Source organism: Chiloscyllium plagiosum, unplaced genomic scaffold, assembly GCF_037043375.1.
Source record: "Chiloscyllium plagiosum isolate Xiang-an unplaced genomic scaffold, Cpla_swu_hap1 HiC_scaffold_1, whole genome shotgun sequence".
Classification (NCBI taxonomy): domain Eukaryota; kingdom Metazoa; phylum Chordata; class Chondrichthyes; order Orectolobiformes; family Hemiscylliidae; genus Chiloscyllium; species Chiloscyllium plagiosum.
In genome coordinates, this window is record NW_028270139.1 from 30,326,003 (window position 1) to 30,340,747 (window position 14,745).

At 39.4% G+C, this 14,745-nt stretch overlaps 1 protein-coding gene across 1 annotated transcript in view; it reads right to left on the reverse strand.

Moving 5' to 3' along the window:
* sec24d (SEC24 homolog D, COPII coat complex component) overlaps positions 1-14,745 on the reverse strand; it is a 203,998-nt gene that overhangs the window by 161,078 nt on the left and 28,175 nt on the right. Inside the window, exons 5-6 of the mRNA XM_043696761.2 lie at positions 7,840-8,124; positions 5,003-5,136 (exon numbers count right to left, since the gene is read on the reverse strand). Coding sequence (XP_043552696.2) covers positions 5,003-5,136; positions 7,840-8,124 — 419 coding nt within the window. The remainder of the gene's footprint in view (positions 1-5,002; positions 5,137-7,839; positions 8,125-14,745) is intronic.

Sequence of the window (14,745 nt, forward strand, 5' to 3'; positions counted from 1 at the left end):
TGCACAAATCAATGACTCGCATACACATCAGCATTTCCCTTGAAAAGCTGAATTTCTTAGGGAAAAGTAGACAGCACACAGTAAGGACAAGCTGCTGGATGAGAAAAGAGCAGGAGACAAAGAGTCCAACAGAGGTATTACCTATCCAAGATGCTCAGGGAGCAATTCTCATGTCTGAACCTCAGGGAAGAACGTGCAAGATGTCGGCACTTCAGTAAGTGGTCTGCAATGAAATCTGCCATCTACTGTAGCAACATTGCATTGTCAATGGCTGTGAAGGTGCCAGTGGCAAAAACTTTCAATCATCTCATTTTCCAAGTTGCTGCCGGAGATCTTTGAAGCATCTTGTCGCTTGCCATCTCAAGTTCGATGAGGACAGTCACTAAATGTCAAGAGTGTGGTGCTGGAAAAGCACAACAGTTCAGGCAGCATCTGAGCATCAGGACATCTCCTATTCCTCAGATGTTGCCAGACCTGCTTTTCTAGCACCACACCCTCAACTCTGATCTCCAGTATCTGCAGTCCTCACTTTCTCCTGGGTCACTAGATGACCATGAAAGCTAAATATATTTCAATCAAACTTGCCAGAGTAAACTCTCAAGCTTTCCTAGAATTGTAGATTTCCTGAATGTGCAGAGAACTATTAGATGTACACATTTAACTTTATTGGTCCTGCATGTAAACACAATCCTACAACATATCCAAAAGGGATTCCACTCTAAACATTCAACTGGTTTTATGACCAATATCGTGAGCTATGTAGATCAATGACTGATATCTTTCATTATAATGTCTTTATTCTCTTCTTTGCCACCTTTTGATTCCTACTTGAATGAATAATAATTTCCTTCACAACTAACTCAAAAATAAAATCAAGCCTTGGTAATCCATTACACCCTCATTGTCTTCTCAACAAATTTTAATCACAGTCTAAGCCAAAAATTTCAACTGATCTCTATTTAATTGGTCCACATGGTGTTATGGACTAGGCCAGACCACACAAAACATTCAAAGTTTGGGTGAAGATTTGCAGCTCGGGTGCTCGTTGTTGTGGTTCTGTTCGCCGAGTTGGAAATTTTTGTTGCAAACGTTTCGTCCCCTGTCTAGGTGACATCCTCAGTGCTTGGGAGCCTCCTGTGAAGCGCTTCTGTGGTGTTGTTTGCATACCACAGAAGCGCTTCACAGGAGGCTCCCAAGCACTGAGGATGTCACCTAGACAGGGGACAAAACGTTTGCAACAAAAATTTCCAGCTCAGCGAACAGAACCACAACAACACAAAACATTATTAAGCAGGCAGCTCAGACCATAACTTTGCAATTTGTTTTGATAAGTGTACTGTGAAAATTACCCAGATTAAGTTAGTGAGGTTGACTACCAGGTTTACAACAGACAAAAAAACTCACAAAATTGCACAATGAGACACAAAGAACAGAATAAAGGACCCCGACAGAACTCAGTCTACCCAAACTAGACTTAAGTATACTGTTCAGAATATACATAACAGTCCCAATAAGCAAACCCCCTTTAAAACATAATATAAAAAAGGTCAGATGCTTACAGGTTGAAGTCAGAAAAGAGAGTTTCCACACAGCTCACTGTTGAACTCCCAACCAGCTCTGGACTGAACTAACCTGCTCAGCTAGAGAGCTGACCACTCCCCTTTCATTTTACAGGTCCCTTCTAAAACAATATCACTTTGGCCTGAAGTCTTATCTATTTACATATTAAAAAAAAAGGCCTCTCAAAACCTTTTTCATCTCTGTACCAAACCAGTCCGATCGGAGCCCTCTGAAAAAAATCGAGGACCGAATATCCTTGAGCCAAGGAACACTTCTAAAAAAAAAGGATCGGTTTGTGACAATGGTCAACCATGGTCTTCCTGAATGATGGAGCAGCCTTGAGAGGCTTAATGACCAAATTCTGCTCCGAATTTCTATGTTTGTTTGTTGCCATCTTATGATGAAAAGTATTTCTCTCATGTCTAATTTAATGCTCAAGATTTGCAAATCATCAAATATATAAACAGGTTGGGAATAAACAAAGAACAGCAGATGCTGGAGATCTTAAATGAAAAAAGGAGAAATTCAGCAGATAAGGCAGCAATTGTGAATAGCAAAACAGAGTTGATGTTTTGAGTCCAGTGACCCTTGGTCAGAACTGAAAGCAGTTAAGTATTGATGTTGATGACGGGGGAGTGGGAAGAAATGAATAACTAAATAAATAGACAGTGCCCAGAGAGACAAAAAGGGAAGCAGACAAAGGGATAGTTGATAGGAAGCTGGGAAAGTAGTAATGACGCAAACGGGAACTGTGAATAGTGGAAAATGAGTTGGCTGTGCTGGAAGCAACCAATAAGAGCAGAACTTGAGGATGAGTAGTGAACATGCAGGAAGGTGTTCACAATCTGAAATTGTTAAACTCAATGTTGAATCGTGAGGGCTATACCGTACCTAGATGGAAGTGTCAGGGTTGGCACAGGAGAAAAAGGAGGGATGGTCAGGTTTGGCAGCTGGGGAAGGGAGGACAGGTGATGAGGGCAGGGGATTTCAGGTACCACAGGTTTGGATCAGATCTAATGGGGAGGTTCATTTAAGGTGGAAACTCTGCCCTCATGTGTCTGATGCCATAAAAATGGCAACTTTAGGCAGGCTGACAGTAGAGACTGATGTGAAAACTCTCTAAAATTTGCACGTTTTGTAGGGGATGTTCCTCTGATCCAGTGATAGTAAACTAACTGGAATTTTCCTCTAACTCATACTATTCTTGAACTGACAGTTTCAGATACCAGTCCCACAACTTGCCAGTGAACAAAAACAGCATTTTCCAGATGCACAGTCAAGCATTTTAACTTTCAAGAACGTACTTTAGAAATATTAGAAATAAGGAAGTTATAAATCTTAATTATTCACTAATTCCTTCTAATACTTTAATTTGATAGTGCCATCTAAGATATTTTGCCACAAATTAAAGTTGCATGGTATTCTATTTATAGTAGATCAAAAGATAGCGGACAACTGGAGGCAAGTAACTTCAGTTAGAAAATTTATATTTTCAATATAAAGTATATACAGGTTTACATGAATATTTTCCCTCTCCTTATTCACACTATATTTAATGCCTTTTTCTTGTGGGTACTATTCCAAGCAAGTATGTCTGCAAAAAAATGGACTTTTGAGTATAAATGAAAAGCAACTCAACGTTATCGAATTCCTAGTTGAAAAGGTGAGGTCTTAAACAAAACAGGATAATTTAAGTGGAACTGAATCATGTCTGGTCTTTGGAATGATAACTATCAAAAGAATACAGTGCAATAGGAAGTTACTGAACTGCTAATCCTTTGGACTATTCATAATCTTGACATAGAGACTACAGGTACAAGCTTTGGCTGATGAAATTGGATTTGTTGGAATAAAGTACACATTTCAAATAGACATTGTAAACACTTAGCAGTGCCTCTACAGAGTGTCTAATTCTAGTTATGGAAATAATGTCAAATTGAACTATAGGAAATTCCTGAAATATTATCCACACTGAATATGGATCGAGAGAAACTCATCACACAAACACAGAATCTTCCCCAATTTGACCACTTCCAATTTATATCTGGTGCTGCAAATTCTTAAGATTGTGAAACAAAAACAGAAATTGCTGGGAAAACTCAGCAGCCCTGGCAACATCTGTGGAGAGAAAGCAGAGTTAATGTTTCAGATCCTGTGACCCTTCTTCAAAACTGATTGTAGCTCAGAAAAGATTGCTGAATAAATGCTGAAGATCAACACCAGACGTGCAATTCACTCCCCTCCCTTGACAGCCCTTCACAGGAACTGTTCCCTCCTGAAAACTTGGGTTCACTCCTCCTCTACTCACAATACCTCCCCATACCCCCATGGTACCTTCACTTGCAAGTCTAGAACGTGTGACAATTGCCCATTTACTTCCTCCCTCCTCTCTATCTAAGCGCCCCACACATCTTTCAGGCACATGACTCAATTGAGTGTATTTGCGACTAACAATGTGATCTCCTTTACATTGGCGAGACGGAATGCAGACTGGGAGAGCGCTTTGTGGAGCACCTATGTTCTGTCTGCAAAAATTATCATGAGCTTCCAAGAGTCTGCCACTTCAACACACCACCCTGTTCTCTGGCCAACAAGTGTCTCAGGATTGCTAAAGTGATCCAGCAAAGCTCAGCGCAATTTAGAAGAACAGCATCTTTGGCTTGGGGACCCTGTAGCCTTCAGACTCAATAGAGTTCGAAAGTTTAGGGCCCGAGCACCTTCTCCCATGTCCTTACCCCAAACCCCACACACCTGGCCTTGTCATCAAAGTTGCTACCAGAACCAACCCACTGTCAACTATTAATGATCGCCATTCGTGGCTCTTCATTCTCCCAGGCTGATCGTTACCAATTATTTGTCCATTCCATTGTTGATCTCTCTCTCTCTCTCTTGGCTCCATCTCCACCTACTGTTACTCCTCACCTCTTCCCCCACCCCACCTTCAGCATATACACTGATCCTTTCCTAGCTACAATTAGTACTGAAGGCAGTTCACTGGACCCAAAACGTTAATGCTGCTTTCTCTCCACAGATGCTGTCAGACCGGAGATTTTCCAGCAAATTCTGTTTTTGTTTTTGATTTCCAGCATTCCACAGTTCTTTGCTTATCTTGTTATTGATAGTTGATGGCAGCTGTACAATGTAGAAATCTGAAAGTGAGGGGAAATGAACTTTGGAATGAAAATACTTACAATGTATCATATTACCAAAACAGATGATTAATTTTTTAAAAAGCTACCCAAATACTTTCGTCTATAATAAAAGAAGCATTTTTCCAACACTACTGATGCATTTAAAATGCTTCTTGAAGTCCACGTCGAATAAATGGCTAGTTGACAATGACACAAGGAATTATAATGACGATATACAAGTTCCAAAATACAGTCCAAACAAAACAAAGTTGAGATAATAATTGATCATGTGTGCTGTTTTCTGTACTTACTGGACTAGGGATAGAGTCAGGATCAAGTTTCTTCTGTTGAGGCCCAGCAAGCTGTGTACCGGTCACTGGAGCCCCTGGATAGGCACCAGGATAATTTGGCTGAAGGCCTCTTTGCTGCCCTCCGTACATCCCTCCTAGAAAGAAGAACCATAAATACTGAAACAACAACTCATTGCTCTAGTTTGCATGTATTCAATTACATAAAATCTATGAATTGTTATTATTTGATACTTCAGGAAAACAGCATTTATTTTAAACAACAGCCAACAGTTAAGCTTAGAGATTTTCAACTTTAATACAAAAATGTTGATCTTGAAGAATTCTCTGATCCACAATAACTATAGAAATATATAAAATTGTTTCCATTTTGTCTGCAATTTACTTGTTGAGCAAGCTACACCCAATTAAGAGCAGCAATAATATTCTTAGTATTGGGGCAACACAGTGGTTAGCACTGTTGCCTTGCAGCACCAACGAGTCTGCATTCAATTCCACCCTTGGATAGCTGTTGTGTGGAGTTTACACGTTCTCCTCATGTCTGCGTGGGTTGCCGCCAAGTCCCTCTGGTTTTCTCCCACAGCCCAAAGATGTGCACAGTAGGTGGATTTGCCATCCTAAATTGCCCATAATGTTCAGGGATGTGCAGGCTAGGAAAACTAACCATGGGAAAAGCAGGGTTACAGGGAGAGGGTTGGGGAGGGGGAGGGGGGGGGTGTAAGTCTGGGTGGGATGCGCTTCTGAGGATTAGTATATACTCGATGGGTCGAATGGCCTGATTCCACTCTATAGAGATTCTATGATTTACTGACTATTATACATCAGTATAACAGATTACAACACATAATAATTTGTATAGACTGACTGCTTAAGTCTGGTCAGAAGCTAGTACTTTTTCTCAAAACAGCTATGATGGATTGACTATACTGCAATATAATGTTCCTCAATATTGAAGCTCCATTATATGGAAGAAACTCACGTGTAGTTACATTTTGAGAGAAAGGGATCCATCCTTCCCTGGCCTATCAAATGCTGTTAAGTTCCTTCACACTGGACAATATAAAGCAGTTACATACCCTGACATATTTGACATTCTAGACACAGGTTTCAATGCTTTCAGCTCCAATGATTCCAAAATTTTATAGTTATAATCAATTTTTTTGTCAATCCAACAAAATTTCCTTATAAATCCTTAGAAAATATCAGGGGAATTGAGTGAAAGAGTGATTTGGTGGTCAGTTGTGTACTTAACCACAACTGTTTCAGTCTAATACTTGCTGTGTAACTATCCACGATTCATAATGGTGTTTTAATAAATCACATTATGCTGTGGGAAATCGACTTGAAAATCAAATTTAAGAAACATTGAATAAAGAATATGCTAAGTCACCATCTCTATCCAAGTGCCATCCAGCCAGCTGCCACCCGACTCAATTACTTCACCCACCAGCATCCTGCCATTCACTCATTCATCTATTCACCAATAAGTATACAGTAATGGACTCTTAAGTTCATTTTACACAAGCTGCAGAAAGGTGGGTGTGGCTTCTCCTTTTGTCCAGTATCCTGAACTCTTGGGCCCCCTGCTGCACTCTTCAATTCAATGCCTGAACCCCAAATCTTTGTTTCCTGCTCAGGCACATTTACCATGAAGGCAGTGACCTATGTCATAAATTAATCGCAATTACAGCTGATTAAGGAAAAGTTGCAATAATTTTAAGTATCTATATTAATACAATTTTAAACTTCATTCAATGTTTTCTTAAATTTAATCTCCAAGTCTATTTCCCATGAAACAACCTGCAATTTACTGAAGCACTATTACCAGTAGTGGTGATTTTACTGTAATTCTTTTCTAATGTGAAAATGTATAAACTACGTGTGAGTGAGGTAAAACAGCCTTTCATTCCAGTGAATCGATGTGTGGCTGTCAGTACATCAATGACAACATATGCTGCTCATTCTGCCACATGATTCTCCTGGAGCAACATTAAACAGATCCTTAATCCTGATCTACTATGTCTTGACAGTTAAGATTTGATGCAACATATGGGAGCAGAATTTAGGCAAGTTTCTCCGATTTCCTGATATAATTTCAGTGAAAGTTAACCTAAAAAAAATCACAAGAGTAAAAACTGAATTTGTTTTTTGCCAATTATCTACCAAAGTTATAGTGAGGGAGATCAGAACCTCTGCAAAATTCCAATCACTCTCAATCTGTAAATGTGCAAAATAATAGTTACCAGTGATAAATCCAAAATAAATACTCATTGTCTACTCTCCATATGCTGAGCGTTCGAAGATTTATTTAATTAAGTATTAAAACTCTGATTTGCCCTGTATCAGGTGAAGCCTGTTGAGTCAATTTCTTTTCTACGCTGGCAACCAACAACTCTAAAGCCAGAGAAGCTGGTCAGTCTTCATTTGTACTACTTTTTAAACTGAGCTGCGTCTGTGTCTGACTGCAATTAGTCATTTCAGAAGTAATCATTTGGTCTAAAATTATTTTGATAAATGATACAGAACTACAATTTTTTCTTTCAGTATAATGTCTTGGCAATTTTCTGACAATGCAGTGTACATTTACAACAGCCAACTATGGTACTGGATAACATTTCTGATTAAAATGTGAATACATTATTTGCAGAGCTGAGCTATATAAGTTTGATTGATTGAAATACTATAGTAACATCTGAATATAATTATCTGCACAGCATATGATCTTTAAAAAAAATGGCTGTACAATTTGGGCAGAATTCAAGACAGCAGAAATTTGAGATGACCATCAAGATAATAAAGTAAAAGGAATATTTTTAAGTTATCAAAAGGTAAGTACTTACCAGGTTGTGGTAAGTACGCAGTCATGGGAGGCTGGCCTGAAATCTGCTGATAGCCAACATTACCATGACTGGGTCCAGCATGGCCAACAGGCATACCTACAGGAGAAGGTGGAAGCATTCCAGGGGGCACTGTAGCTGATGGAACACCAGGAGGAACAGGCAGTCCTTGAGATTTAGGAGATGCAATGGGAGGTAAAAGTTGTTGTGATTCAGACCCTTGGAATGAAGTCTGGATTGGTGGTCCAGATAGCGATGGCATACTTGATGGATGTGCTTGAGAAGAACCTAATTATTACAAAAATAAGACATGAAGCCTTCAACATTTTAAAATTTACAATATTTTCAGAATATTAACAGTGAAATTAATGCTTGATGGCTGCTAAATGCCACAAAATAAACATTCTTCTTTTACCAGTTGTTAATAAATTGCACCAAGATTAACACAGATCAACAACAGTAATAAATTTAATTACATTAGGTATATATATGGAAGATGCCTAAATACAGTAAACTTTAAAGTCACTGCTAACTCTGACTCGATCATCTGTCTTTTTTTTAAGAAAGAGAAAAGAGCTCGAGATAAGTAATTTACAAATGAATGTAATCCACATTTGATGAGAGGAAGCAGTTTTTAGGTTACTATTGCCATGACGGTTTCTATTAACGTGACATTACTCATGGAATTAACACAAATTAAGGCAAAGTGAGTCATCTGAATTTGGTGCCTAAATTTAAAGAGGATTGTGTTGAAAGATCTTTCCTCTCATTTGAAAAGTGGTCTGTGAATGTGTATGTTTGGATTTACTGTTACAAGTGCAGCCATAAATGCATACACCATTGTGTGAGAAAAGCGATTTGTGGACTAATAAACTGTTAAAAGAGCAATACTCAATGTTTATGAGCTTGTTCCTGAAGCTTAGCAATTAAAATTTAGGACTTTTAGAAAGAAAACTAGAACAGACATTTTTAGCAAATTTTTAGAGGAGTGTTAATTATCAAAGAACTAGGAAGCCACAGTTCTGTCAGGTATTTTTGATATTCCACACCGTCAGTGATGTGTGAGGAATGAACATATGGGAATCCACACACAAAAAAAGAGGATTATAAAATGTAAGGATGGAAATAGTAATTTGTTTCAGGGTGAAAACATAATAGTTAAGGAGAAAGGCTAGAACATAAATGTAAGATTTAGAAAATAATATGCTTGCATTGTAATAAGATTGGATATTTACAGCAATTAGCTTTACAGTTGAATGGGGGACCTACTGCAATAACAGGAATGACGAAGACATCCTCAGGAAGGGTGCATCAGGAAAATAAATGCATATTGAAAATATAGCAGTAATATAGGTGGTGTACATTACCGCAGAACCTAAGAAGGGAGAGATGGTTCAGGACAGTCAGGAAATTCTTCCTCAATTATCGTGAGAATCAAATTTTCAAGATTTAGCTAACACGGTTCATGAAGAATTACTCATTGTGTTGCTTATATTGATGGTTTACATTCAGCCAATCCCAAGAAGAACATTTACATTATTTGAATGAACTATTCAATCAGTTATACAAGACCAGTTAAGGCATAAATTTGACTACAAAAGCCGAAGTTACATTCTTGAGCCACACAGTGTAGCAAGGCAAAGCAGCGTCTAGAGAAGCAATAACAAGGTGATCTTGTGATTTCCCCAGGCCAAAGACAAAAAGCAAAATTCTGCAATGTATTGACATTAGAGGATTTAATTGGATGTTCATCCTGAATGTCAGCACAGTAGTGACTGCTTTAACAGGTTTACTGAAGAGAGACAAGGAATTCTAACTTACAAAACAAAGTTTTGACAACAAAGTATAGAACAGTCAATCCATCAGTATTGGTAACATCTTATAATAAGGCGGCAATTAAGCTGGTTGCCAGCAACACCAGTGTTTTGACTGGGTTTGTACTCACTGGAACTTAGAAGAGTTGGGGTGGGATGGGGGAAAGAGATCTTAGAGAAGCATATAAAATCCTAATGGTATTGTACAGGCTAGATGTGAGAAGAATGTTCCCAATGTTGGGGAAGTCCAGAATGAGGGGTCACAGTCTAAGAGTAAGCGGTAAGCGATTCAGGACTGAAATGAGGGAGAATTCCTTCACCCGGAGAGTTGGGAGCCGATGGAATTCTCTATCATAGAAAGTCGTTGGAGACAGTTCATCAGATATATTCAAGAGGGAGCTGGTCATGGTCCTTACGGCTAAAGGGATCAAGGGGTATGAGAGAAAGTGGGAATGGGATACTGAAATTGCACAATCAACCATGATCATATTGAACAGTGGTGCAGGCTCAAACAGCCTACTCCTGCACCTATTTTCTACATTTCTTTGTTTGTGTAATGTTGCCACAGGAAAACATGATGAGAATCGAACACACAGTTAATTTTCTAAGAAATTAAATGTGTCAACACAAATATTCAACAGTGGTAAAAACATCTTTGATCTGGCTTTGTATTCCATATACGAATTTAAGGCTATTTTGTGAAAGTTTAGTGATACAACAATACAATCTAAAAATCATTCATGGAACAGGAAAAGCAAACATTATGATGGATACCAGTTCCAGAAAAAAATTTAAGGAAACAACTGCCAGGATCAAAATTTGATTATGAAAACTGTTGTATTTAATTTAAATATCTTATTAGTATCAACATGAAAAATGAAAACATCTATGAAAAGAAATGTCCACATTTGCAGAGGTGTGTGTGGGGGGGCAGTTGGGTGGAGAGATATAATGTGGAATTTACTATAATAATTTTCTATGGGAGCTTGAATTTTAAAAAGATCAAATACGTTTGATGGCTCTTCGATGGTGATCTCTTAATAAAGATGAGAAAGTCATTCTTGAAAAAAAGAGCTGAAACAATTATGAGGAAAGCATGCAACTTAAGCTAATTAACTAAAGTAGGTGGTCAGTTCTTAATGAAATATTTGCTTAGTTGAATCTTTTAGAATTAGGAAAAGACAGACCCAGAGATTTCAGTTGAGAAGAACAGTTTCATATCAGCAAAGGGTAGTTTAATTGTGGCAGCCCAGACTTTCAGAACTTGAAAGAAGTCTTAGCAGTTTAAGTTGATATGGCTTTTCTTAAGTTCAGTTAAGAAAAGCCAATGAAGTAGCTGATGTCCACTTATCTTGAAGACAATAACTAAGAAAATCACATCTTAAAACAGGGTTGTTGCCATGGGTGACTTTCACTTCCCTAATATTGATTGGAACCTCCTTAGTTCAAATAGTCTCAATGGAGTAGTTTTTTTCAGGTGTGTCCAGGAAGGGTTCCTGACTCAATATGTAGATAGGCTGATGAGAGGGGAGGCCAAACTGGATTTGATGCTTGGCAATGAACTAGGCCAGGTGTCAGATCTCTTGGTGGGAGAGCACTTCGGTGATAGTGATCACAACTCCCTGACCTTTACTATAGTCGTAGAGTGGGATAGGAGCAGACAGTATGGGTAAGTATTTAACAGGGGGAGGAGGAATTACAATGCTATTAGGCAGGAACAGGGGCACCTAATTTGGGAACAAATGTTCTCAGGGAAATGCATGACAGAAACGTGGAGTTGTTTAGGGAGCACTTACTGACAGTGCTGGGTAGGATTGTCCTACTGAGACAAGAAGGAGATGGTAGGGTGAAGAAACCGTGGGTGACAAGGGATGGAGAACATTCAGTCAAGAGGAAGAAGGAAGCTTACTTAAGGTTGACGAGGCAAGGACCAGACAGGGTCTGGAAGGTTACAAGGTACCCAGGCTGGAACTGAAGAATGGAATTAGGAGAGCTAGAAAGGGGCATGAAAAAGTTTTAGCAAGTAAGATTAAGAAACCCTAAGGCATTCTACACTTGCGTGAGGAACGAGAGAATGGCCAGAGCGAGGGTAGGACTGATCAAGGATAGTGGAGGGAACCTGTGCATGGAGTCAGTGGTGGTAGGAGAAGTCCTTAATAAATACTTAGCTTCAATATTCACTACTGAAGGGGACCTTGATGTTTGTGAGGACAGCGTGTAACAGGCTGATATGCAAACAGGTTGATATTAAAAAGGATGTGCTGAAAATTTTGAAAAACATAAGGATAGATAAGTCCCGTGGGCCAGATGGACTATAGGAGAAAGTGAGGACTGCAGATGCTGGAGCTCAGAGTCGAGAGTGTAGTGCTGGAAAAGCACAGCAGGTCAAGCAGCATCCAAGGAGCAGGAGGATCGACATCTCGGGCATAAGCGGGGCTGACGAAGGGTATGCTGCCTGATCTGCTGTGTTTTTCCAGCACTCCACACTTTAGATGGGCTATACCCAAGGTTACTATAGGAAGCAAGGGATGAGATTACTATGCCTTTGGCGATGATCTTTGTATCCCCACTGTCCACTGGAGTAGTGCCAGATGATTGGAGGGTGACAATTGTTATTTCCTTGCTCAAGAAAGGGAATAGGGATAATCCTGGGAATTACAGACCAGCCAATCTTACACCTGTAGTGGGCAAATTATTGGAGAAGATTCTGAGAGACAGGATTTATGATTACTTGGAAAACCATAGGTTGATTAGAGGTTGTTAGCATGGCTTTGAGGGGCAGGTCATGCCTCTCACAAACCTTATTGAATTATTTGAGGATGTGACAAAACACACTGAAGAAGGTAGCACAGTGGATTGGTGTATATGGATTTCAGCAAAGCATTTGATCAGGTTTCCTACGGCAGGCTCATTTACAAAGTAAGGAGGCAGGGGACACAGATATTTGGCTATCTTGATACAGAATTGCCAGTCCATAGAAGACAGGGGGTGGTAGTAGATGGAAAGCATTCAGCCTGGAGCTTGGTGACTAGTGATTTTCCACAGGGATCTGTTCTAGGTCCTCTGCTCTTTGTGATTTTTATAAATGACTTGGATGAGGAAGTGGAAGTGTGGGTTAGTAAGTTTAACAATGACTCGAAGGGTGGGGAGTGGTGGATAGTGTGTAGGGCTGTTGTAGGTTGCAACAGATCTTTGACAGGATTCAGAACTGGCCTGATAAGTGGCAGATGGAGTTCAACCTAGAAAAATGTGAAGTGATTCATTTTGCAAGGTTGAATTTGAATTCAGAATATAGGGTTAAAGGCAGGATTCTCGGCAGTGTGGAGGAAGAGGGATCTTGGACCCATGTCCATAGATCCCTCAAATTTGTCACCCAAGTTGATAGGGTTGTTAAGAAAGTGTTTAGTGTTGGCTTTGAATAGCAGGGGGATTGAGTTTAAAAGTCGTGAGGTTATGCTGCAGCTCTATAGAACCCTGGTTAGACCACACTTGGAATATCGTGTTCAGTTGTGGTCGCCTCGTTACAGAAAGGATGTGGAAGATTTAGAGGGGGTGTAGAGATTTACCAGGATCCTGCATGGACTGGAGGCATGTCTTCTGAAGGAAGATTGAGGGAGCTAGGGTTTTTCTCATTTGAGAGAAGGAGGATGAGGGGTGACTTGATTGAGGTGTACAAGATGATGAGATGATTCGGAGATGCCGGTGTTGGACTGGGGTGTACAAAGTTAAAAATCACACAACACCAGGTTATAGTCCAACAGGTTTAATTGGAAGCACACTAGCTTTCGGAGCGACGCTCCTTCATCAGGTGATCGCTCCTTCATCAGGTGACATCGCTCCGAAAGCTAGTGTGCTTCCAATTAAACCTGTTGGACTATAACCTGGTGTTGTGTGATTTTTAACTTTAAAGATGATGAGAGGGATAGATAGAATGAATAGTCAGAGACCTTTCCCCAGAGCAGAAATGGCTATCATAAGGGGGCATAATTTTAAGATGATTGGAAGAAAGTTTAGGGGAGATGTCAGAGGTAGGTTCTTTACACAGAGTGGTGGGTATGTGGAATGCACTGCCAGCAGTGGTAATAGAATCAGATACATTAGGGACATTTAAGTGACTCTTGAATAGGCACATGGATGATAGTAAAAGAAAGGTGAATGTAGGTTAGTTTGATAAAAGGTCAGCAGAACATCGAGGGCCAAAGGGCTTGTACTGTGCTGTTCTATGTACATCTGTTGAACATACAAAAGGTTGCTGGAAGGAAATGTTCGCAAGCCTTGTCAGTTGATAAAGCGAAATTTCACTAGGATTGAATTAAATATATTGCTGGGAAAAGAGTTGAAATTTTCTTCTTTCTGTTTTTCAGAATATCTTTATAAATTGTCCTGCAAATATATATCTTTGTTTTCTTTGCTTTTATGTAATAAACACATTCTTTTGTTAAAAGTACACTGATTTGTGTAACTTAGTTCAGTGACTGACTGCCATAGCAGCCAACTACAAAATTAAACGTACAAGTCATCTCACTCTGAGATCTGACTTTCCGAGTAGTAACATCAGCTGGGATCATAATACAAGGCTCATGTGACAGATTTACAATGCATTTCTAATGCTCATATCAGACAGAAATTGAAGCAAAAATATTGTTGACATAACTGTTAATTTGTCATTTTAGTTACAATATTCACCACAGAAAGGAGTGGACGAGGTAAAATCCCTGAGACAGGCAGTCAGCATCACCGAGTGAGCACTCAGAATCAGACAGTGTTGGTGGATCTGCATGGGATTTCGAAGTGGTGGCAGCGAGGTTAAATGGGGTTAAGAACTATAGTTATATCTGGCAATTGGCTCTAAAAGGGACGGCATTAGCAACTCAATTTTCCTAATTATAAAACATTCAGATGAGATTCAGGGAGCAATGGAAGTGAGTGGGGGGAGGAGTCACAATATTGATCAAGGAATCAATGATGTCTGTAAAAAGATAATATCTTGGAAGAATTATCAAATGAACCCACATGGCTGTAAACAGAAAAAAAAAAATTGGATATGTACTTTAGGCCCTCAAACAGTCACACAGAGATACAGAATCAACTTCAG